A 22,407-nucleotide genomic window follows, 5' to 3' on the forward strand; every position below is an offset into this window, starting at 1 on the left:
AACTTAGAGTGATGGAAAGAGCAACAGTTTGGAAATGAGATATACTTAGATTTGAATTTTGCTTCTGCTACTTAATACCTGTTTTACCTGGAATAAGTCATTATACTTCTTTGAGCATCAGTATTCTTTTTTTAAATATAAGCCTAATTTTATTTTAAGGGGAAAAATAAAATGTATTTACATATATAGAAAAAGGCCTGGAAAACTTTCACCAAAAGAACATCAGTATTCTTTTTTTATCCTTTTTTAAAATTTATTTTTATTTATATATGACAGCAGAATGCATTACAATTCTTATTACACATATAGAGCACAATTTTTCATATCTCTGGTTGTATACACAGTATATTCACACAAATTTGTATCTTCATATCTGTACTTTGGATAATAATGGTTATCACATTCCACCATGATTAATAATCCCATGCCCCCTCCTGTCCCCTCCAACCCCTCTGCCCTATCTAGAGTTTGTCCATTCCTCCCATTCCGCTCTCTATCCCACTGCAAATCAGCATCCTTATATCAAAGAAAACATTTGGTATTTGTTTTTTTGGGGATTGGCCAACTTCACTTAGCATTACCTTCTCTAATTCCATCCATTTACCTGCAAATGCCATGATTTTATTCTCTTTTATTGCTGAGTAATATTCCATTGTGTATATATGAATGTCAGTATTCTTATATGCAACTTGGGATAATCATTTGGATCTTACAAGCAAAGCTGTGAGGATTAAAAGGGCTAACAAACATGAAAGGCCTTATGAGGTGAGGTGCTATACAACTAGCCTGAAATTATAATTTTGGCAATACAATAAAACAATTAGAGGTAGGAATATGTCTTTTATCTATCCAGGTACTTTGCATTGTCTTTAAATACCTATAGACGCTACTATTAGGAATCAAGATTTGTTTTCCTCATGAAATGAGGGGTTCTTGTATTTGGAAAAAAAACAGAATATCAGAAACAGTCCTACTGTAAGCATACCCACACACGTCACCCCACATATTGTCGGAGCTCTGCTCAAACCACTTGAGGCTGGGCTGACTCAGAATCCTGTTTTGGAAGTAACATTCAAATCATTTCTCCCTGAGACCCTGCCCTTCTCAATAGGGTTGGCTCTGGGTTAGTATTGATCTAGAGAGTTGTAGGGTACAACTGGAAGAACCTAACACCATTTGAATGAACAACCATGGAACAATTAGAAGAATTTTTAAGCAAAACACTGGTTTCTGAGCAGGTAAGAGGAAACTTATGTATGTTTACTTATTTGAATATTTCTATGATAGTAGTACCAATTTAATCATGTTTGATAACTGAACCAGGTGTCAGGAGACGTGAGGTCTATTATTGGGTTTCTGTAGATACTTCTGTGTAGTGAATTATAACAAACCCCTTTTGAGAACCTCAGTATCCTCATACTGGAAATGGAAGCAGTGCTGTTTGGCTGCTCTGAGAACACAGATTTCACTTACTAATTGCATCTGATTAGATATATGCTTGGTTTATCCTCCTACTCCCTGGTTTTTGGACACATCCACTGCTCACATTTCCTCTTAAGGGGTGGGCTACAGAAACGGATGAAAATTTGAAACTATTTATGTTGTTCTGGGGAAGTGTTAGGAGAGGCAAGAAATTTGAGCTATTGTGTACTTTAATTAACCAGGCTATACATGTAACCTAAGATTTCAAGTTTACATGAAAATTGTCCAGAACTGGAATTCTTTCTTTATAATTCCAGACAAAGAGCTTGAGGTTCTTCTTTTCCCAAGAGCAATTTAAGTAGGTCTGGGGTACTTCAGATACTGGTTTTGAATTGAGTACTTTTAGCTAACTTTCTATCACTAAATTTACATGAGCATACCCTTCCCTCCCTTCCCCCGTAAGCCCTAATGCTGGTGGGTCTGAAAGATGGGCAAAAGTGACCAACAGTCAGGGCTCCCCGAAAGGAGCTGGGGTCTCGACTCAATCTAAACAGCACTCTCTTACCACAGGTAACTTGGACCAGGGCTCCAAGACTCTAGAAACCTGCAAGAAAATTGGTGGATACTGGAAGCTGCAGAGACCAGGAAACAAGCCAATTAATGAAGTAAGTCCCCTTTCTTAGTACCTTAGTTCCTCTAAGCTTCCTTTTCCCTGCACATATTACATGTATTGGTGCTTCTAGCATGTGTAATGGAAGAAATTTATAAATGGGGTTTGGAGATATTTTATGGCTATATAAAAGATGGAAACATTGAACTTTTTCCCCTGGGATTAATTTTTGCATGAGAATAATCAAGGACGTTTTTGTGGTTTCCATGCAGCTTGCTGCTTCTGTTGTCTTTGGCTGCCTTTGCTGTAGCAGATGGGGGAACTGTTACATTTTAAACCCTGTGTACTTTGGTTTGCTTTTATTATATCCTTTAGGTTCATGATCATCTTCAGTGCTAACTGGTGACATATTCATAGGCATTCCTTGTCATAAATACCGACATAAAAAACTGGCACTTAGGATTTCAGTGTTAGCAGGATTCTTTATACCTGTGCCTGTTGGGCACTATATGGACATTTGTAGCTTTCTTGCTATAACTGTGAATATGTCTGTCTGTCCACGTATGCCTCTCTGTGTGTCTTTGTACATTTCATGCCTGTTAAATGCTTCTTTGCTGCATGTGTGGGTGTCTTTCAGTATGACTACAATGTGTTCTTTCTTAACTTTACCCTCTGCTGCTTCTATCTATCTATATATCTTTATGTCTATCTATATATGTGTATGTATAAGTATATTCATACATACATAAACACACACACACACTCCTTTTTGTCAGATTTTATCTTTGGGTGTTTTGACATGTGCTGCTTTTTTGTAAGTGTTTGATTCTGTAGACCTTTTCACTTGCATGCTTTTCCTTGAAGATGTCTATGAATGCCTGTTTTCCTATGAGTCTTTATTTCTGCATAGTCAGTATATCTGGGAGCATGTGTTTGGGCACATAGGTTATATTTCTATGGCTAAGCCCTGGTGAGCAATAATACCGGTGAATGCAGCTTTCAGAGGTGTCTGGCCTGGTGGCTTAACATTCACTACCATTGCCCTCCAATTTGAATATGCCCTCTCAGAAATAGATTCACAGCAGTTTAGGCCTGTTTCATGACAGCACACATTTAGATATCTTGGCCAGGGGTATGTGTCATGAAATTGAAGTTTGTTGGTTTTTCTGTTGTAGTTTAAGAGTTGCAAAGTGAGGCCCACAGGAAATCTTTTATGGTTTTGGATTCTTTCTCTCATTATCTTCCCTCTGCTGAGTTTCCCTTTTCCTAGCCTTCCCACTTAATTTACTTGGTCCAGAGTTAGGCTGGTCCACTCCTCTCATGACAAAGGACACCAACAGACTCTTCTGTACACCTGTTTACATTTTAGCCATGTCTTTATTTTAGGCTTTTTTTTGTACTGCGGATTGAACCCAGGGGAACTTTACCACTGAACTACATCCTGCTGGGCTTTTTTTCAGTCAGAGAACAAATGATCGGCTTCCTCTTAATTAGAAATTTGTGTATGTTCAAAGATGGCAATTAGGCATTTGTGATAATATTCTTTCCCAGGGTAAGCCAACCTTTGTAAGACCCTTAGAGGTAAAATCCAAGGAAGTGTTTCCAGTAAGATAAAATATCCAGTGGTTTAGGGGGCTACTAAAAAGACTATAACTGTTAAGAAACAGTTTTGTAGTCCTTATCAGCCCTATAGTAATATTGTTATTACTAATATAATAAAAGTATATGTGTCATATGTAATTATGTGTAATATAATATTACTATAATTCTATAAAAAGTAATAATAATACTAGTAATAATAATAGTTCATATCTCTGTGGCATTTGAAAAATTATTTCAAATTCAATGTTTCATTTGACCTCATGGCAATGCTGTCAATTAATCTCACCCCTATTTTGTAGATGAAAATTCTGAGGCTCAAAGAGGGGACATCTTACTAGTAAGTAGTATAACCAGGAACCGAACTCACTGTATAATCCTAAATCAAAAGGCAGGGCTTTTATCTATGCTATCTTTCATGATCCCCAAAAATCCATAATTGTAAGCAAAACAGTTTTTCAAGGGATTGAGCCAAGGTAATTGAAAAAAAAATCTAGTTATGTGATATTCAAGACTTTTTATAAGGTGGAATTTGAGCTGGGCTCTGAAAGATGGGAAGGTTGAAATAGACAGAGCAAAAGGAGATGGCCTTTTCAGACAGCAGGAGCTATATAATATATCCCTGTCCCCTGGGAAGAGTCATTTCAAGCTGGTCTCTTATAAACAGTTCTAAGAGTGAAAGGGAGCCACTCTTTTCATGTCTGTAAACTTTACAGTTAAGAGAGTACTTTTGCACATATAATGCCTTTTAATTCTCACAGCCATCGTGGAAATACTATGCTACTTCCATTTTCCAGGTAATGAAGTGAGGCTGGAAGGAAATAAATTTATATCAGAGGCAGTTTAGACTTTCTGTGGCCCCAAGCCAGCAGCTTCATGCCCATTCCAAGGCACAATTAGGGAAAATGGCAGGGTATCTACAGTAGGTTTAAAAGCATATGGATCTATCCATATTCTATCCCTACCACTCCTAATATTTGCCAGCATATTTAAGGGACACATATTTATTGGCTTTGGCCTTGACAGGCTAGGCATCAGTTGATGATCTTATCAGGAAACCTGCTGTGGCAGTCCCCCACCTTACCAAATCAAGGAGCTCTGATGGGAACACTCTGGAGGTGAGATCAGCACTCAGATCCCCAGCAGTCTCAAAGAAGAAAGCTGCTGTTTTGGGCTTCCCCTCAGTTCTTTTCCCTTGTGCAACCCTTATGTGTCACCTGTCAAAAAGCCAGCCACACTTTCTCCCAGTAGTTAAAATTAGCCAGCCTCCTCTTCTCCCCAAGGCTATTCTAAGAAAACATTTTCAAAAGGAAGTTTATTAATCAGATGAGGAGGAGAAATTGGTTTATAGGAGTTGGCAAGTGTGAGCCTTGAGATTCAGGATCTAGTTATTTTTCCTTGTTCCTAAGTTTTAGGCAACAAAGTCTCTGGATCTCATTGAAATTTGGCTGTTCATAATAGATATTCTGATCATAATAAGTGATGAACTTTTTAAAGTGCATCCACACCTACTATCTCAGTGAGGCAGAAGAGATGTCTCAGAAAAACTAAAAGATCTTATTTAAGATCACCTAGATAACTGTTGGTAGAACCAGAATTGGAACATTGTTTCTGAACTCTCAGGTCCATGTTCTTTTTATAACAGCCACCTGGATTACATTGATAGATTTAGATTTCAAAGCTCCTTTTGTCTTGGAAATTCAGACCATTTTGAGACAGCTTTATTACCATGTAATTTACGTATACTAAACTCACCAAGTTTAAGTATACTATTTGATGCATTTTTACAAATGTGTATAGTTATGCAATCACCAACACAATTGTGATATGGAACATTTTCATCATCTCCACAAATTCCCTCATGTCACTTTGTAGTCTGTCCATTCCCCTCTACTCCCTGGCAATCATAGATCGTCTCTTTATCTTTATAATTATGCCAGAACTTTTAAACTGGCAATAATTAGTTTGTCTTCAAAACCTGTGTAGGCAAAATGATCCCTGTTTTGAATCTTGCAACCTATTGGAAGTGAAATAATTTTCTATAAGTCAGACAAAATATTTGTTTGTTCATTCACTTATCCATTCATTCATTCAGAAAACAGTGATTCCATTTCAGAATCTATGCTGCATGCAAAATTTTAAAAGTCTATGCTCTCAAGTTTTCACAGTCTAATCAGAGGAGACCCATAAACCAATGATGAATTAGAGCAATGAGATACATTTGAAGAAAAATGCTTCAATCCAGGACTAAGAAGTGCTTAGTTCTGTTTGGAGAAGTCAACGAAAGAGACCAGAATCTGAATTCCAGAGTAGGTGTTTTTAGAACAATGATCAGGTGTTCTGAAATAGGTGGTAGAAGTTAAAGGGACAGCACTGGATGTCTTTTTCCAGGCCAAGAGAAGGAAAATATGTGAAGAATTAGCACACTGGGCTTGGAGAATGGAAAGATGGAAGCATGAGTTGGTAGATATCTGTTAAAATCTCAAAGGATCCCCAAAGGTCAGGAGTCCTATTGGACTTCATATCCTTGATCTTAACTTAGTTGGAAAGTTTAAGCGAGTTCCAGTGTGGTAATTATCTTGTTAAGCCCTGAGGTTTTGGGAATTTCAAGAATGTTTGGGTTGAAAAATGTTCATTTTGAGGATTGCTTTTATTTCCTTGTTTAGATAGCAAAGAGATGTTATCCCAGGGACCTGAAAGACAATGCATGACTTTTTTTTTCCTAAGAGGACAGAAGCAGTAGAGGCTCAGTCCCATCCTTGGCTACATATTATGGAGACCTTAGATAGTGGGGCTCTCAAGGCTATGAGTATATTTGTCATAAAACTGTTAAACTGCCAGCATTTCTGCATCTCACTATGTCTTTAGAACTAGATAAATGTCTCCCACAGGCCTGAGCCTTCCCTGAAGGAGATATTTTCCTTTTTCAACCACTTAGCATAGAGCTCAGAAATTAGGTTCTAGAATCAGAAATATAGGGGTTTTCATCTTCAACTTGGCTGGAATAGGGAACCAAAGTCCCCTTCTGCCAGAAAGTCTAGAAAGATTTCTGAACGGAGGGTCAGGAGTCCTGGAATATAGTCCTGGTCCTGGGTAATTTGGGTACTATTTCCTTCCCTACCCTACTTGAGTCTTAGAGGGACTAAGGACTTTAATCTGGGACTATAGATGTGCTTAGTTTTGTGTGAAGAAATCAAGTTTACTAATCTGATTATAAGAAAGTTTAACTGGATACCCTTACAGGTTCTTTCTGTCCTTTCAAAAGGTGTATTCTGGTGGCTAAATAAGAAGTCCCTGTAGTTGTTCTTATAGAACCAGGCCTCAACATTGTCTGGGTTGTTCAGCAAACAAGTGCTACAGTTTCATAACAAGAACAATATGGGGACTGGGGCTGTAGCTCAGTGGTAAAGTACTTGCGTCACATATGTGAGGCACTGAGTTTGATCCTCAGCACCACATAAAAACAATTAAAGATACTGTGTGTTTACCTACAAATAAATAAATATTTTAAAAAAGAACATTGTGGGACAGAACAAAGTGATCTAGGACTTTCTTCTCCTTTTTTCCCCCTCAGGCTATGTTGTGACTAGGTAGAGTCAAGTGAGGCACTTGACTTAGGGGCAAAATTTAAGAGGGTACTAAAAAACACTCAAGAATCAGGATTAATAGTATTTAAATATAATACTTTAAAAATCAAAATTAATGAATGTGAAAATCCACCATTAACAACATAGTAAAATTTTAAATAAAATGAGATCAGTATTGCCAAAATTCCCTTTAGCCTTGGACTCCAATATGGCTTGGCACAGCATTGTTAGCCCCCTTATATTTCTCCCCAGTAGAAAAAATATGCCTCACTTAGGAATCCAAGATTGAGAAAGCCAAGTTTCTGCATAAGTTTGGTACTTGTTCTTTACACAAAGTAGCTGATGTATAGTAACAGGTGTAGAACAACATAATGGTTAAGGGTAGGGCCTCTAGAGCCAGACATCCAGTATGTGAATGTTAAGTCTGCTATTTATTACCTCTGTGACCTTGGACAAGTTAACTTTTATGAGTCTCACTTTTTCATTCAGTAAAATAGGGACAAAAATAATACCTTCTTCATAGGGCTATTCTGAGGGTTAAATTAATTAGTATATATGAATATCTAAGCAAATAATCTATTATGTGGTATGTGTCCAGTGAACATTTGTTCTTGTTATATTTAGGAAGAGCTTGGTTTAGAACTTTTTGAATATGAGTATTGATACTGCAGTAATGTGACTGAAGTAGGTCGTTGGGTCATCCTTCTTGCTGTTCTTTGAAGTTTCTTTGGGAACAACTTTATTTATAAAGCAAAAATGAAGTACATGACTTCTAAAATTTATTTCCTGTATCAAATTGTCAAAGTAAACTCCATAAATATGTACAAATAAATATATATTAAAAACATTTTTTCATTTAATATGACTCCTGAAACAAATAGTATTTAAATTTGGGTAGACAATGGCTATTTTGTATAGATCTATCTAAACTATTTAGATAGTGCTGGACTATTTTTGATGAACTGTTTCCTACACTGTGACCAGCAGGGCCACTTAAGGTGTCATAGCCAGTAGAAATTCATTGAGGTTCGAGAATATACCCATGTTCTACTTTCTCTTTAGTGAGGCTAAAGACATGTATGGGGCCTTGCCTAAATGTAGAACTCTCTGAAGCCAAAGGTTATACTCGCGATTGATTTATTAGTCAATTAATTGATTCTCATATACTTGATAAATACTACTCAAATGTTCACTTTGTTTGAGGTCCTGTGGCTTAGTTCTCAGTATACATGTAGGAATCTTACCCAGCCCCTGCCTGTTCTAGTAGGGGGTAAAGGCATGGATTCCTCCAACCTGAAATCAGTGTCTCTTTCCAATCTGTATTATTCAATGTTCTCCAGAGAAACATAACCAATTAAATCATGTGATTATGGAGACTGACAAGTCCAATAAGCAGAATGGACATGCAGGAAGGACTGATGTTCCAGTTTGCAGGCTGTGAGGCAGGATGAGCTAATATTCCAGATGAACTCTCCAATAGATGGAAGAATTGTAATTTTGGGGAGGACTAGATCTACTTAGATCTTAAGCTGATTGGTTGAGGTACACCCATATTGTGAAGAGCAATCTGCTGTACTGATTAAAATGTTACTCTCATCCAAAAACTTTGGCCAAGTGGCTGGGTAACCTGTAGCCCAGTGTAATGGTTAATTTGAATTGTCAACTTGATTGGGTTAAGAGATGCTGACAATTAAGAGGCTTATGGGTGTGTCAGTGAGGGTATGTCTAGGAATGATTGGCACGTGGGATAGCCAACTGCAATGGAGACCCCTGCTAAGCATGGGCAGCACTGTCCAATAGGATGATGGCTTGGATTGAATAAAAGTTGGAAGAACAAGGAAGTAGCAGCAGATGAAAGCTCGATTCTTCTTAAACCAATTCTTGATTGGTACTGCGATTGTCTGAGGATATGAGACTCTCACTTCTTCACTCTTCCAAAGTGGACTTTGCCAGTGATTCTCCAGAAGCCTTCAGTCTTGAACTAGTGTAGCACTGTTGATCCCTCTTGCTCTGGGAATTCAGTTTCTTGGACTGCAGAGCTACTGGTTCTTCAGCTCTCAGCCTGCAGGTGGCCATTGTGGACTATCCAGCTTCTGGTCATGTAAGCCAACCTAATAAATCCCCTTTTTATAATTATACTTCCTGCTGATTCTCTTCCTTTAGAGAATCCTGACTAATACACCCAGTTAAGTTCACACGTAAAATTAACTCGTTCACAAGTCCATGCCTTGTCAATTTGGTACCCATACATATCTCCAAATAAAGACAAAAGTGTGAACATACTTCCACCTAACATGGTTCAACTGTTCTGTGTACAATTGAAAATGCATTAACGCTTTACCCAGAGGAGCATACAAAGATTTGGATAATGTTTACTCTTCTCCTTGATATCTCTCATACCTTATATACTATGATATAAAGTTGACTATACTTAAATGCCATGATATAAAGTTAGTACATCATCTATTACATGATAGGGGGATAAGAGGGGGAAGAACACAAAAATATTTGCTACACACTCACACTCAAATGTTTTGTAACAAATTGAGGAGATACTCATGACAAATACAGTTCTCTGTCACTGGTCATGTAGTTGTAGATGGTATTTGTAACTACTATCATCCACTACCTATACAGTACTCCCTTTCCCTACAACAAGCACCTTGGCCTAGTCATGGTTCTTGACCCGGAAGGGTCACCCAAACATGCTCTACTGAAGGGTCTGTGTCATCAGTGTTCCTGCCTAGATTGAATTTGCCATTGACCTTAGTAACAGAGTATGGTAATGTCAAGAGATACCTTAAGGGATCCCGTATATTTCAGACATATTTCTCCATATTTCCATTGTGGAGTTTGCAAATTTCCCTGTGACAGATCAGTCGCCCCAGCCAGCACAGCAACTCCCTTCATTGCCTGTTGATTTAGAGGCAAAATTTTAGAGTACCTAAATAGAGGTCTATATGGTCTATAGTGTGCTACAAAACCCCAGATGATGAGTTATATCTGACTACTAAGTGGGGAAGAACAGAAGGATCATAGGAAATTTCATAGAGAGGGCATAATTTTTGAGCTAGACCTTGAAGATCTCTGGAAGCCCAGTAATTATTTAAACTAGAGAATCCTTGGAGGAGCTTCCAAGTAAGGATACAGGGCCATTGATTGAGCACCTGTCATATGCTATGCTCTAGCCTGAGTATTTAAAGCCCATAATTCTTTAAACTAGAAAGCCTGGGAAAGGTGAAAATCAGCTTCTTCTCTTGAAATTCTCTCTCCTTTGCTCATACCAGGACCTGGTGTTCATCATTTTACCCTTCTTCCATGTATCACAATCAGCTTTGAAGAAAGTCTCAGTATTGTGCCTCGTTTCACCTCTGTGGTAGGAAGAATAATGGACACCCAAAGAAATCTTTGTCTTCACCTCTGGAACATGTAAATGTGTTAACTTATATGGCAAAAGTAACATTGTATATGTACTAAATTTAAGGATTTTGAGATTGTGAGATTATTCAAGATTATCTAGGTGCAGCTGTCATAATCATAAGGCTCCTTAAAAAGGAAAGGGGGGCAGGAGAGATAAAGAAAGATGTGATAGACTGAGGCAGAAGAGTCAGAGATGTCGGAAGGTACTACTCTGATGACTGTGAAGATGGAAGAAGTGCCTGTAGACAAGGAATTCAGGCATCTGAAAAGAACTGCAAAAGACAAAGAGACAGATCCTCCCCTAGAGCCACCAGTAGTATGCCCAGTGTTCCTAAAGGAGCACACCTTGATTTTAGTTAAGACTCATTTTGTATTTCTTTTCTTTAGAACTAAAAGATAATTTGTTTCATTCAAAGCCACTTAGTTTGTGGTAATTTGTTTCTGGATTTTCAGATTCATGCTGAAAGGCAGAAAGAGAAGCCTTTCAGTACTCTGGGACAGGCAAGCCATTTTAATATATGTAGAACATCTCAGTTGTCATGTCTGAGTGTTGCTAACTTGTGTGATCAGAGTGTCACATTCATAGGTCTTATGGGAATGTTTTCATAGTCCCTGGTTATGGCCTGATTGAAGTCAATCCTACAGTCGCCTGTGTGGCTCAGGTGCCCGTTTGGGGACTATGGGCAATGAGGGTGTGAACACCAAAGAGACTCCCATTTAACACCTTGCTGTCCAAATTTTTTGTCTCTACCCAGGTGTGATATAACTCATACCTAGCTGTTGGATTCTGTTAGCCCTGCTTTGCACTCCTAGCAGACCTACTCCCCACTAAGTACATGGCTACTCAAACTTATCCTCATGTATGGGTTCCACTGCTACCTGGATAATGATATCACTTATAATTTCTTTCTTTTTCTTTAAGTTGAAAATATAAAATGAGATAATTGTAGATTCACATGCATTTGTAAGAAATAATATAGAGAATTCCCAAGCAACTTTGCCCAATTTTCCCAATGATAACAGTTTGTAAAATTATAATACCATGTCACAATCAGGTTACTGACATTAATAGAACCCACCAATCTTATTCAGTTTCCCAAGTTTTACTAACTTTTTTGGATGTGTTTAGTTTTTTTCAGCTTTATCCTACACATAGATTCATGTATCTTCCACCTCAATGAAGGTTCTGAACAATTGCACCACCAAAAGTATTTATTTTGTTGCCTTTTTATAGCCATCCTCACCTGTCTCTCACCATCTCCTCCAACCCTTGTATAACATTAATCCACTCTTGATTTCTAAAATTTTGCTTTTGTAAGAATGTTACATAAAAGGAATTATACAGTATATGATCTTTTGAGCCTGGCTTTTTTGTTTAACTCATCCTAAATCCCTTGATGTCCATCTAAGTTGTTGTATGTATCAATAGCCCATTCCATTTTATGCCTTATACAGTTTTCCATGGTATTAATGTCCCACAATAAACCATTCACCTATTGAAGGACATTAGGGGTATGTCCATTTTAGGGCTATTATGAATAAAGCTGTTATATAAATTTATGAATAGGTTATTGGATGAACATAAGTTTTGATTTTTCAGAAGTAAACTTCTAAGATTACATTTGCTAAGTGGTGTGATAATTGCATGCTTAATTTTGCTTTTGTAAGAAATTGCCAAACTGTTTCCCAGGGTGGTATGCCATTTACTTTCCCATCAGCAAATTATGTGTCATGTTTCATTGCATGAGTAATCCAGTTTTAAGCATTTATACCAATATTTGATATTGTCACTATTTTGTACTCTAACCATTAAAATAGATGTTAGAATATAATAGATTATATATATATAAAATAGAATCTATATTATTACATATCAATAATTATAATTATAATTAATAATATTATATTTTAATTATATATTAATATATATCATATATATTATATATATAATAGAATATAATAGATTATAATAGTGACATCTCATTGTGATTTTAATTTGAATTTATCTAATGTCTGATGGTGTTGAATATCCTTTCATGCACTTATTGGTCATCTGGACATCAACTTTGGAGAAATGTATGCCTTCTCTGAAGGCTGTGTGATAAAGGCTTGGTCCCCTGCTGATGGCACAGATTGGAGGTAGTGGAAACATTAATATATGGGGGGCTTATTTGGAGGAAGAAGGTCATAGGGCTGGGGTTTGGGGAGAGGGCATGCCTTTGAAGAGTTTATTTGCCCCCTCCCTTTTCCTCATTCTCTTTCTCTGCTTTCTGATTACGCTGAGGTGAGAAACTTTCTTGCCATAACCTTCTACCATGATGTACTGTCTCATCACAGGCCCATAGCAATGGGAACCACCACCCATGGACTGAAATCTCTGACACCATGAGCTAAAATAAATCTTTCCTCCTTTAAATTGATACTCTCAGGTATTTTGTCTCAGCAGAGGAAAGCTAATTTAGTCTATTCATATCTTTTTTCCTATTTTCCTAGTGGATTGTTTTTTTTTTTTTAATTTTTAGTTATAAATGGGCACAATATCTTTATTTTGTTTGTTTATTTTTATGTGGTGCTGAGGACCAAACCCAGGGTCTCATACGTGCGAGGCGAGCGCTCTACTGCTGAGCCAGAACCCCAGCCCTGGATTGTTTTTTTACTATTAAGTATTGAGAATTTTTATATATTTTAGATATTGGCATTTTGTCAGATATGACATTTGAAAGTATTTTCTCCCAGGTCTGTGGCTTGCCTTTTCATCAACTTCACATGGGTTTTCACAGAGCAAAATGTTTACATTTCGATAGGGTTCACTTTGTTGATTTTTCCTTTTATGTATGGTACTTTTATCAGCATGTATAACTCCTTAACAAACTATATTCTCAAGATTTTCTTCTTTTATTTTTCTAAAAAAGTTTACAGTTTAAAAAAGTTTATAGTTTATGCCTTCCAGGTATAATCTAGATTTGCACCTTAATTAACAGGCTCCCCAGATCAAGCTCCCACAGTGCATTTTACCCTTCATGTACTTCTGGTCACCTCATTTAGGAATCCCTTCATCATTAGCCCATATCCAGCCCTTTAATTCCTTAATACCTTGCTTATTTTAACTACCTTCTAAGACACTGTCTCTTCTGCCTGACATTTAGATTTTTTTCTTTCCCATTATTGAGCCATCAGTTTTGTGTATGAATTCTTTCTTTTCCTATAGCCCAAGTTACCTCTTTTTTTCCCTCTTCTGTAACCCCCAAACTCTTTCCTTTTCTTTCTTATCACCTGGTCCCCTCCAAGTTCCCCATCATTTAGCTATGATCTTCTTTCTCCTTCAAGGTCCTGCTTCTCCCTAAACCCTTGTGTACCTTCTATGCCCCCATCTTCCCTGTCAATGCCTCAATTTATCACTTAACCTCTTTCTCTGCTGCTTTGTTTCTGAAGAGAACCTTCTTTCTTTCACTTATCTGCATCATGGCTACTTATCTCTCAACTCTGCCACTTAGTTGATTCTACTCAGCTCATCCTTGTCATTGTGCTTTATATAGACATTTAGAGCCTGTCTCTGTCAGCAGAGGAATCACATTTAGATACTTATTTTCTTGACAAGGCTCTCTTGAGAAAATAAGATATCCATAGCTTCTGAAACACAAATCTTGTTTGCATTTTTACAGCTGGGCAGGCAATTTCCACCCTACTTTTCTCAAGTTGTTCCAAGAGTTGCATGTACTTACATGAAAACAGCAGGGATTCAACAAATGCTAATTCCATTTCCTACTTTGACATGTTCCTTCCAGTCCATGGGGACTGTTTTAGTCAGCTTTTTTGCTGCTTTGACTAAAGGACCAGACCAAAAACAATTGTAGAGGAGGAAAAGTTTATTTAAGGGCTAAGGGTTTCAGAGGTCTCAATCCATAGACAGCAGACTCCATTCCTTGGGGCTCAAGGTAAGACTAAGCATCATGGCAGAAGAGTGTAGCAGAGGGAAGCAGCCCTCTTGGCGATCAGAAAGTAGAGAGAGAGATGTCTCTACTTTCCAGATGCAAAATATATACCCCATAGCCATGCCCCCAATTAACCACCTCCTCCAGCCACACCCCACCTGCCTCCAGTCAACACTCAGTTAATCCCATCACGGATCAATTCACTAATTAGGTTAAGACTATAACTTCATGCTTTTCCCTTCAAACCTTTTTGCATTGTCTCATACATGAGTTTCTGGGGAACACCACATCTAAATTATAACAGGGACTAAAGGTTTTGCCTAGACATTTGGGAGTGGATGTGACAGTCTTTCTCATCACTTGGACTCTAAATAGCATAGAGGGGAAGTTGTACAACTGAAGGGCAGGTTTCATGTTTCCCTTGGCTTTTCCTTTTTTTCTCGTGGGACTGTATGAAGTGAGTTGGATTGACCAAAATCCTGGGCCAGGCCTGGCTACTTGTCAGGGGCATGGTGACTTCTAAAACTATCACCTCCCTTGGGAGGGTCTCTTCCCTTTGTATCACTCTTTCTTCACCATTTAGGAAGTGGCATCACCCATAATCCTGGGCCCACATTTAGTGCCTTAAATGTCAAAAACCAGGGCTTTGCTTCTTAACTTGAAAATCTGGCCACCTCCCATTTTTTATTTATTTATTTATTTTTTAGTTTTCGGCAGACACAACATCTTTATTTTATTTGTATGTGGTGTTGAGGATTGAACCTGGGCAGCACGCATGCCAGGCGAGCGCACTACTGCTTGAGCCACATCCCCAGCCCAGGCCACATCCTATTGTAGAGAGTGCATCCTTTTATTTTTTTGGTCAGTGAGTCCCCACTCTTTCTTTTGAGAACTCATTGTTTGCCAAGGGTAGAGGAGCATGTAGGAAGGGAAGGAAAAGAGAACTTCGGAGTATCCAAACTGATAGGCCTGGACAGACCACCTGATCCAATAGCTTTGTTTTACAGCTAGGAAAACTGAGGTCCAGGAAGGGAAGTGACTTACCCAGCAAGTGACAGAGCTAGGGTCAGAAGCCAGGATAAGAGAGAAGGAGAGAGTTGACTTTATCCATCTTGGACTCACTTTGTTTGTCAGACTCACATTTCTACACTGGGTTTTCATTGATGCCATGACAAATAGAATGTTATACTGGAGGTCTCCTAGGAATCGGGAGCAAACTATTCTCATCCTGAGCAATGAACCACTCTTCTCATGGAAGTTTCTCTTGGATCCATGACAGAAATTCATACTCTGGCATGTTTCTAGTCTGTGGTCCTATTCAAGAGCCCAGAAATGGCTTGACACAACATTTCTGCTGTATGGTGGCTAGGAGAATGAGTATTATGGGCAAACTGCTGAGTCCAAGCAGTCAGGATCTTCACAGGGACTCAAAATTACACTGACCTAATAGTAAAGACTACTGTTTAAGTGTTTGTTGTACACTACGTGTTCTGTATGATTACATTTCATCCTTATAGAAACCCCATGAGGAAAATCCAATTATTGATCTTTGTATAGATGAGGAAACTAATGCTCAGAGAAGTAAAGTGACTTATTTAAGGTCACAAAGCTGTTAATTGGTAAAGTTGGAATTTAAACCCATATCTACCGTATTCCATAAATGTAATGCTTTTATGAAGTTGTTAAGCTGTTAGCCCAGTAACTAGATACATTTAGGCTGGTCCTTCAGGATGGTGATACATTGGCAATGATGATGATGAAAATTTGTCATTTTCTCTCATCTTTCTCCATCTTGGCACTGTGTTAGGCACTAGAGATGAGTCAGGCATTTCCCCTCAAATTGTTTATAATTAAGGATAGCAGTGGTATGTAGACACATTAAGAAACACGTAATAGAGTACAGCAAAGGAACCCACCAATTCATTTGTGTAAGCTACCATTGGTAATGCCATTCAAATTGGATTTTGAAGGATAGGTAGGAGTTTTCAAGCCATTGAAAATGGGGTTGACAGGGCAGGGCTAGTACCATGCATTACAGTTATAGATCACAGTCTAAATAAAGGCAAAGAAGAACATCAGTCCTTGATTTGCTCAAGGAGTAGGTGGTGGAAGCCATGATATTAGAATCGTCATTCTAATAAGTGGCTAAAATAACATAGTAACCTATGTTACTTTCCCAAATCCATTAGAGATTAATAAATATTGCAGTCCTGGGTCCTGGATTACTCTGTAGTGTCCACTGGGGATGTAGAACAGACAGCATGGATTAATTCTAATACTTTATTTGTTGAGGTTTAATTCTGTTTTCATTTTCATTTCATGAAATTTTCATTTCATTTTCGGTTTTGTCAGTGAGAGAAATAGCCTTACAATAGCAACACAGTATATTCTCTTACTCCCAAACTCAGACCCTTTCCCACATGATCTTAAGTTAGTTTCCTTTACCGAGTCTCCTCTTTGTTTTGATCTCTTTCATGTAATTTAAAATATCAAGATAAATAAGCTCATGACTTTCAAAGATTTCTGTCATACATTCAAAAAACTGGCCACATTGGTTAGGTCTCAGCAGGGAATGTAGATGGTAATGGGGCAGGGACAGAGGTGGGGACACTTTTGTACCTTTTTGAACTTTATATCATGTGCATGTTTTACCTAATAAAATAATTCATTATATCACAGAACTGGTGGAACTAGTCTCCAGTGACCTCCTAACTGCTACCAATCTTGGGCAAAATAATCCAGTGAACATTCCTAGGTAACACCAAGGAATGGCATTCATCAATGGGTTATCACTCTATTCTCAAATAGATGGTAAAATAAATTATTGAAAGGTAGCAGGCACTGAATTTAGAGTTAAGAAAAAATAATATGTACCTGGGATATCCTGCATTATCAGAAAACAAATAATATTGAAGATGATCATAATGACTTAGCCAATTAAAATATACTGTGATCTAGACACTGTTCTAAGTGTTTTATATCAATTAACTGATTTAGTCCTCATATATAGAGTAAAGACTATTAACAACATCATTTAACAGAAAAGAAAACTGAAATAAAAAGAAGTTAAAGCTATTCGTATAAGGTCAGAATCTTTTCAGAGATGTCTGGACTAGTTTTTTAAAGAACAATTGAATTAGCTTAAAATGGACTCCCACTTCCAAAACAGTGACAAGTAAAACAAAATATATAACACCTACCCAAAAGAAATCTATGAGAATATTTTTTTTTATTTTGCATATTTAAAAGCAGTGTATCTTGAATATTTGGTAATAGTTTGCATGTTTTGTTGGTAGAAATAATTACTGACTCAGTAGGATTAGGTATACACCATAATACAACATTGATAATAATACAGTGAAATACTTAAATATTATCAAATATTTATATGTGCCAAGAACTGTCCTAAGCATTTAACCCCCATTTGATCTCTTTCTTGTATTTTAAATTTGACATTAATTTTTTATACCCAGTCTTGTTTTCTTTAGTATTATATTATTATTTCACTCCATTTACCTCATTATAATCTTATGGGAGCATCCCTGATGGACTTTGCTAAAATTGTCATACCAAAACAGGTGTCTAAAATGCATTGTTACTTGAAGTTTCAGAAAACTGTTAGCCGTTTACTGTATTTGACCTGCTAAAATTGGCTCCAAGTATACAGGTATTCTTCCTGAACCTGTATATGAAGATAGTACTAACTGCCTAAATATGAAAAGAAATTTCAACCTTTCCTCAGGGCAAATCCAGAAAATTCAAAACAGTAGGGCACATAATATAAACTAGAGTCCTTATACACTTACTAGAGAATAATCATGCAAGGGAAAATATAGCCACCTCTGTGGTTTATTTCATTCCCAGCCTTTTTTTATTTTTCATTTTGAGACAGGGTCTTGCTAAGTTGCTTAGGGTCTCAACTAAGTTGCAGAGGCTGGTTTTGAACTTGGGATCCTCCTGCCTCAACCTCCTGAGCTGCTACACCTCTGTAGCTTTTATACAAATCTTTCTCTGCCTCTTTACCTCCACAAGTTCAGGGGTATGGGAAGGATTAAACAGGATTGGAGATTAGATATTGTATCAGAATTTGTATTATCTTTGTAGCTGGGAAGAAACTATTTTAATCAATATGCTTTGCATTTTAAGAAGCTCTGGTTCACATTGATTTCTTTACAGAAAGTAGAAAAAACTGTATATGGAAAGCACCTATGAGCACATTCTCTCAGTTTCTGAGTCATTGGATGTTATAGGGATATGTGTGTCTGTGTATGGATTCTTATATACAAATACACAAATCAATAGTGTGTTTTGGTGTTTTTTTTATTGGTTGTTCAAAACATTATAAAGCTCTTGACATATCATATTTCATACATTAGATTCAAGTTGGTTATGAACTCCCAATTTTACCCCAAATACAGATTGGTGTTTTTTTTTAAACTATTTTGTGTTAAAAAGATAAAATTTGCATTATTATTTAATAATTTGTTTTGATTGTTTCCCATGTCAGTATTAATTGACCTACCTCTTTCTTTTTAACTCCAAAATAGAGTTCTATAATATGGACAGGTCATCATTTATTTTTCCAGAATTACTTGATGGCCATTTTCACTTTTTTTGTGTGGTCCTAGGGATAGATCCCAGGGCCTCATGGTTGCTAGGCAAGCACTTTTTCACTGAGCCCCATCCCCAATTCCTCACTTTTTTTGCTATTAAATATAATGCTTTAGCTAAAACTAGAAAATTCATAAAAGAGAGAAAGGGGGAATCTTCATGACATTGTATTGTTTTTGTCTGTTTTATTGTATATGACACCAAAAGCACAGACAAAAAAGATAAAATAGGTAATTTGGATTTTATCAACTTAAAGCCTTTTGTGCATCAAAGGACACTATCAGTAAAGTGTAAAAACAACTCACATAATGGGAGTAAACATTTGCAAGTCTTACATCTGGTAAGGGATTAATATTCACAATATATAAAGACCTTTTACAACTCAACTAAAAAAACTAAATGTCATAATTTTAAAAAATGGTCAAGGAAGTTGAATAGAGATTTCTCCAAAGATATACCAGTGGCCAATAAGCACATGAAAAAATGATTGGTATCATTAGGGAAATGCAAATCAAACCCATATTGAGATACCACTTCACATTCATACTTAAAAAGAAAAACTGTTGGGGAATTTGTGGGGAAATTGGAACCCCTGGGCTTTGCTAATGAAAATGGTAAGTGGTAAATCTATGATGAGAAACAGTTTGAAAATTTCTCAAAAATCAAATATAGAATTACCATATGATCCAACCATTACATTGTTGGTATATACCCAAAAATATTAAATGCAGAGACACAGATACTTGTATACCTATGTTCATGGCAGTACTATTCACAATAGTTAAAAGATAGAAACAACCCATGTGTTCATCAGCAGATGAATGAATAAAAGAATGAGGTATATAAATATATAATGGAGTATTATCCAGCCACAGATAAATGAAATTATGATACATGCTACAACATGTGTGAACCTTAAAAACATTGTGCTCAGTGAAATAAGTCAGACACAGAAGGACATATAGGATATGAGATATGATCCCATTTATATGAGGTACTTAGAGTAGGCAAATTCATAGGGACAGAAAGTGAATAGAGGTCAAGGGCCCAGAGATGTTGGGAAAATAGGAAGTTATTATTTAATGAATGCAGAATATTTGAGACAGTGAAAAGTTCTGGAAATGGATATTGGTAATGATTGCACAGCATTGTGTATATGTTCAATGCCACTGAGTTGTACACATAAAATAATTGGAAAGGTAAATTTTTAATGTGCATGTGTGCAATTGTGTGTGTGTCTCCACAATGAAAACCATAGTTATTCATTGAATATGCTCATATATTCTTCAATGAAAACCCTCATTTATTCTTTTTTGTTTAGATAGTGTATTCATTGGGATATAATTGACATACTGGAATTGTCACTCTGGAGGTGGTAGCAAGTGTGGGAGAGATGAGGAATCAGGGGTGAGGCTGTTGACTTGATTATTTAACATGTTTGGTTTGAGGTGGCCAAATCATATCCATGTGGAGAGGCTCAGGAGGCAGCAATGATTTGAGTCTAGACCTTTAGAAACAGGATAGTGTTATATGGGATTCAATTATATTGCCAAACGAGAATATGAAGACTTAGAATAAAGAGTATGAGAGTGTCAGGCAGAGAAAACCGAGAAGTATTGGTCAAAGTCATAGGAATAAAACCAAGACATAATAGTGTCACAGAAACAATAGGAAGAGAAACTTTCAAGAAGTAGAAGGAACCTACTGACATCGATGTTTAGAAGAGTTGAATAGGGTGAAAGACAATTGGACTTTGGCCTGTCAACAGGTTTTACTAACATTAGGAGCTAAAAGAACATAGAGACAAAAGCATAGATAAGAGTCTACTCTAATTGAGAAGACTTGCCTAAAAATCTAGGCCCTGATACTTATGAATAGTGTGCTAATAGGCAAGTCACTCAATTTCTTCGAACTTTGGTTTTCTGTTTGTCAAATGAAGATAGCATCTATTGCCTAGGATTTTCTTGAGAATTGGAGGAAAACAGGCATGTGAAAAGGATTGGCACAGTGCCCAATACATAGGTGCTCAATAGGTGTTCATTCCTTCATTGTCCCCCTTCCCTGTCCCCTGCTAAGAGAAGAGTTTCACTGTTTAATGTGATGACTGAACCTACAGAATTTAACTAGGCAGAGAAGTTATTTCAGAAATAGATATTTGTTAAGTTATTCATAACTCCTCTGAATCTCTTAGTCTACTTGAAGATAAAGAAGGCAGGTTACCTTTTAGAAACTTGAGCCTAGCTGAAGAAGCAGGAACACTAACTTCTGATTAGGAACATGTTATGTAACAGAGCATTCAAGAGCCAGGGCAGGTGAAATATTGGAAGGTCTGCCTGACCCTGAATTATGTTTTTTATCAGCTAGACCATAGCTATACTTAAGTAGTCATTGGACATATTAATTATCATCTGATTTTAAAAAGAAATATGTAATTTAAGACCATTCAGGTCAAACTAATTTAATGCATTATATTTTTTACCAGAACAGTGATGTTATTAGCTTGATAGAAAAATAATGGATGGGAAACATGTAAAATCCTCTCCCTCGCCCTCTCCCCTCTCCCTCTTTCTTTTGCAGGAATCTTTATTTAGAGAAAATAAGCCCCTTCAGACAACATTGTGCAACTTGGATCAGAATCTGCCACCTCTGACATAGTGAAAGACAGAAAGATGGTCTCCAAACCTTAGCCTGGCAACCCTAACTCCAGCATACCTTGATAATTATCTGACAGTTCAGCGGTGGCCCATAAAAATATTGGGAATAAGGGTTTATATGAGCAGGCAGGGCTGGAACCAGGAAAGCTAGGAGGGATGTTTCCAATCTCCCTAGGGATGATTTAGGAGGGCCTCAATAGAGGCTGGAGTTGTAGGTAAAGCAAAAAGGATGCAGACTTTGGAGGTGGAGGTACAGAAAAAAAAATAACCACCTTCATTTGCTAGAAGAGTATATGGCTAGGATATTAAAACCCCTAAGAAATTTGTTTGAAAGTGTACATGTGTACATCTCTTTCTATTTCCTTACTTTGAGTAAACGTTCTAAACTTGCTAAGCCTCTTAATGGCTTTTCTCTTTTCATCTCCCTCCTCAACTTGCCCTAATTACCTTGGCTTTTAAATGTCATCAGGTGTGTCATTAATATAAAAAAATATCTTCCATATTTGCTTATACTATTTGCTGTCAAGGCACTAGCCTTGGCAGTTGTCAAGTATAATACTATTATGCAGGTA

At 37.1% G+C, this 22,407-nt stretch overlaps 1 protein-coding gene across 3 annotated transcripts in view; it reads left to right on the plus strand.

The window, feature by feature from the left end:
- The window catches only part of Arhgef9 (Cdc42 guanine nucleotide exchange factor 9), a 331,435-nt gene that overhangs the window by 91,903 nt on the left and 217,125 nt on the right, over window positions 1-22,407 (plus strand). For all 3 annotated transcript variants that reach the window (XM_058578283.1, XM_046440417.2, XM_046440431.2), the window contains one exon: window positions 1,993-2,087. In XM_058578283.1, the coding sequence (XP_058434266.1) occupies window positions 1,993-2,087 (95 nt within the window). The remainder of the gene's footprint in view (window positions 1-1,992; window positions 2,088-22,407) is intronic.

The sequence above is a fragment of the Marmota monax genome, unplaced genomic scaffold (genome assembly GCF_021218885.2).
Source record: "Marmota monax isolate L192 unplaced genomic scaffold, Marmota_monax_Labrador192_F-V1.1 WCK01_AAM20220418_F8-fsc00134, whole genome shotgun sequence".
NCBI lineage: Eukaryota > Metazoa > Chordata > Mammalia > Rodentia > Sciuridae > Marmota > Marmota monax.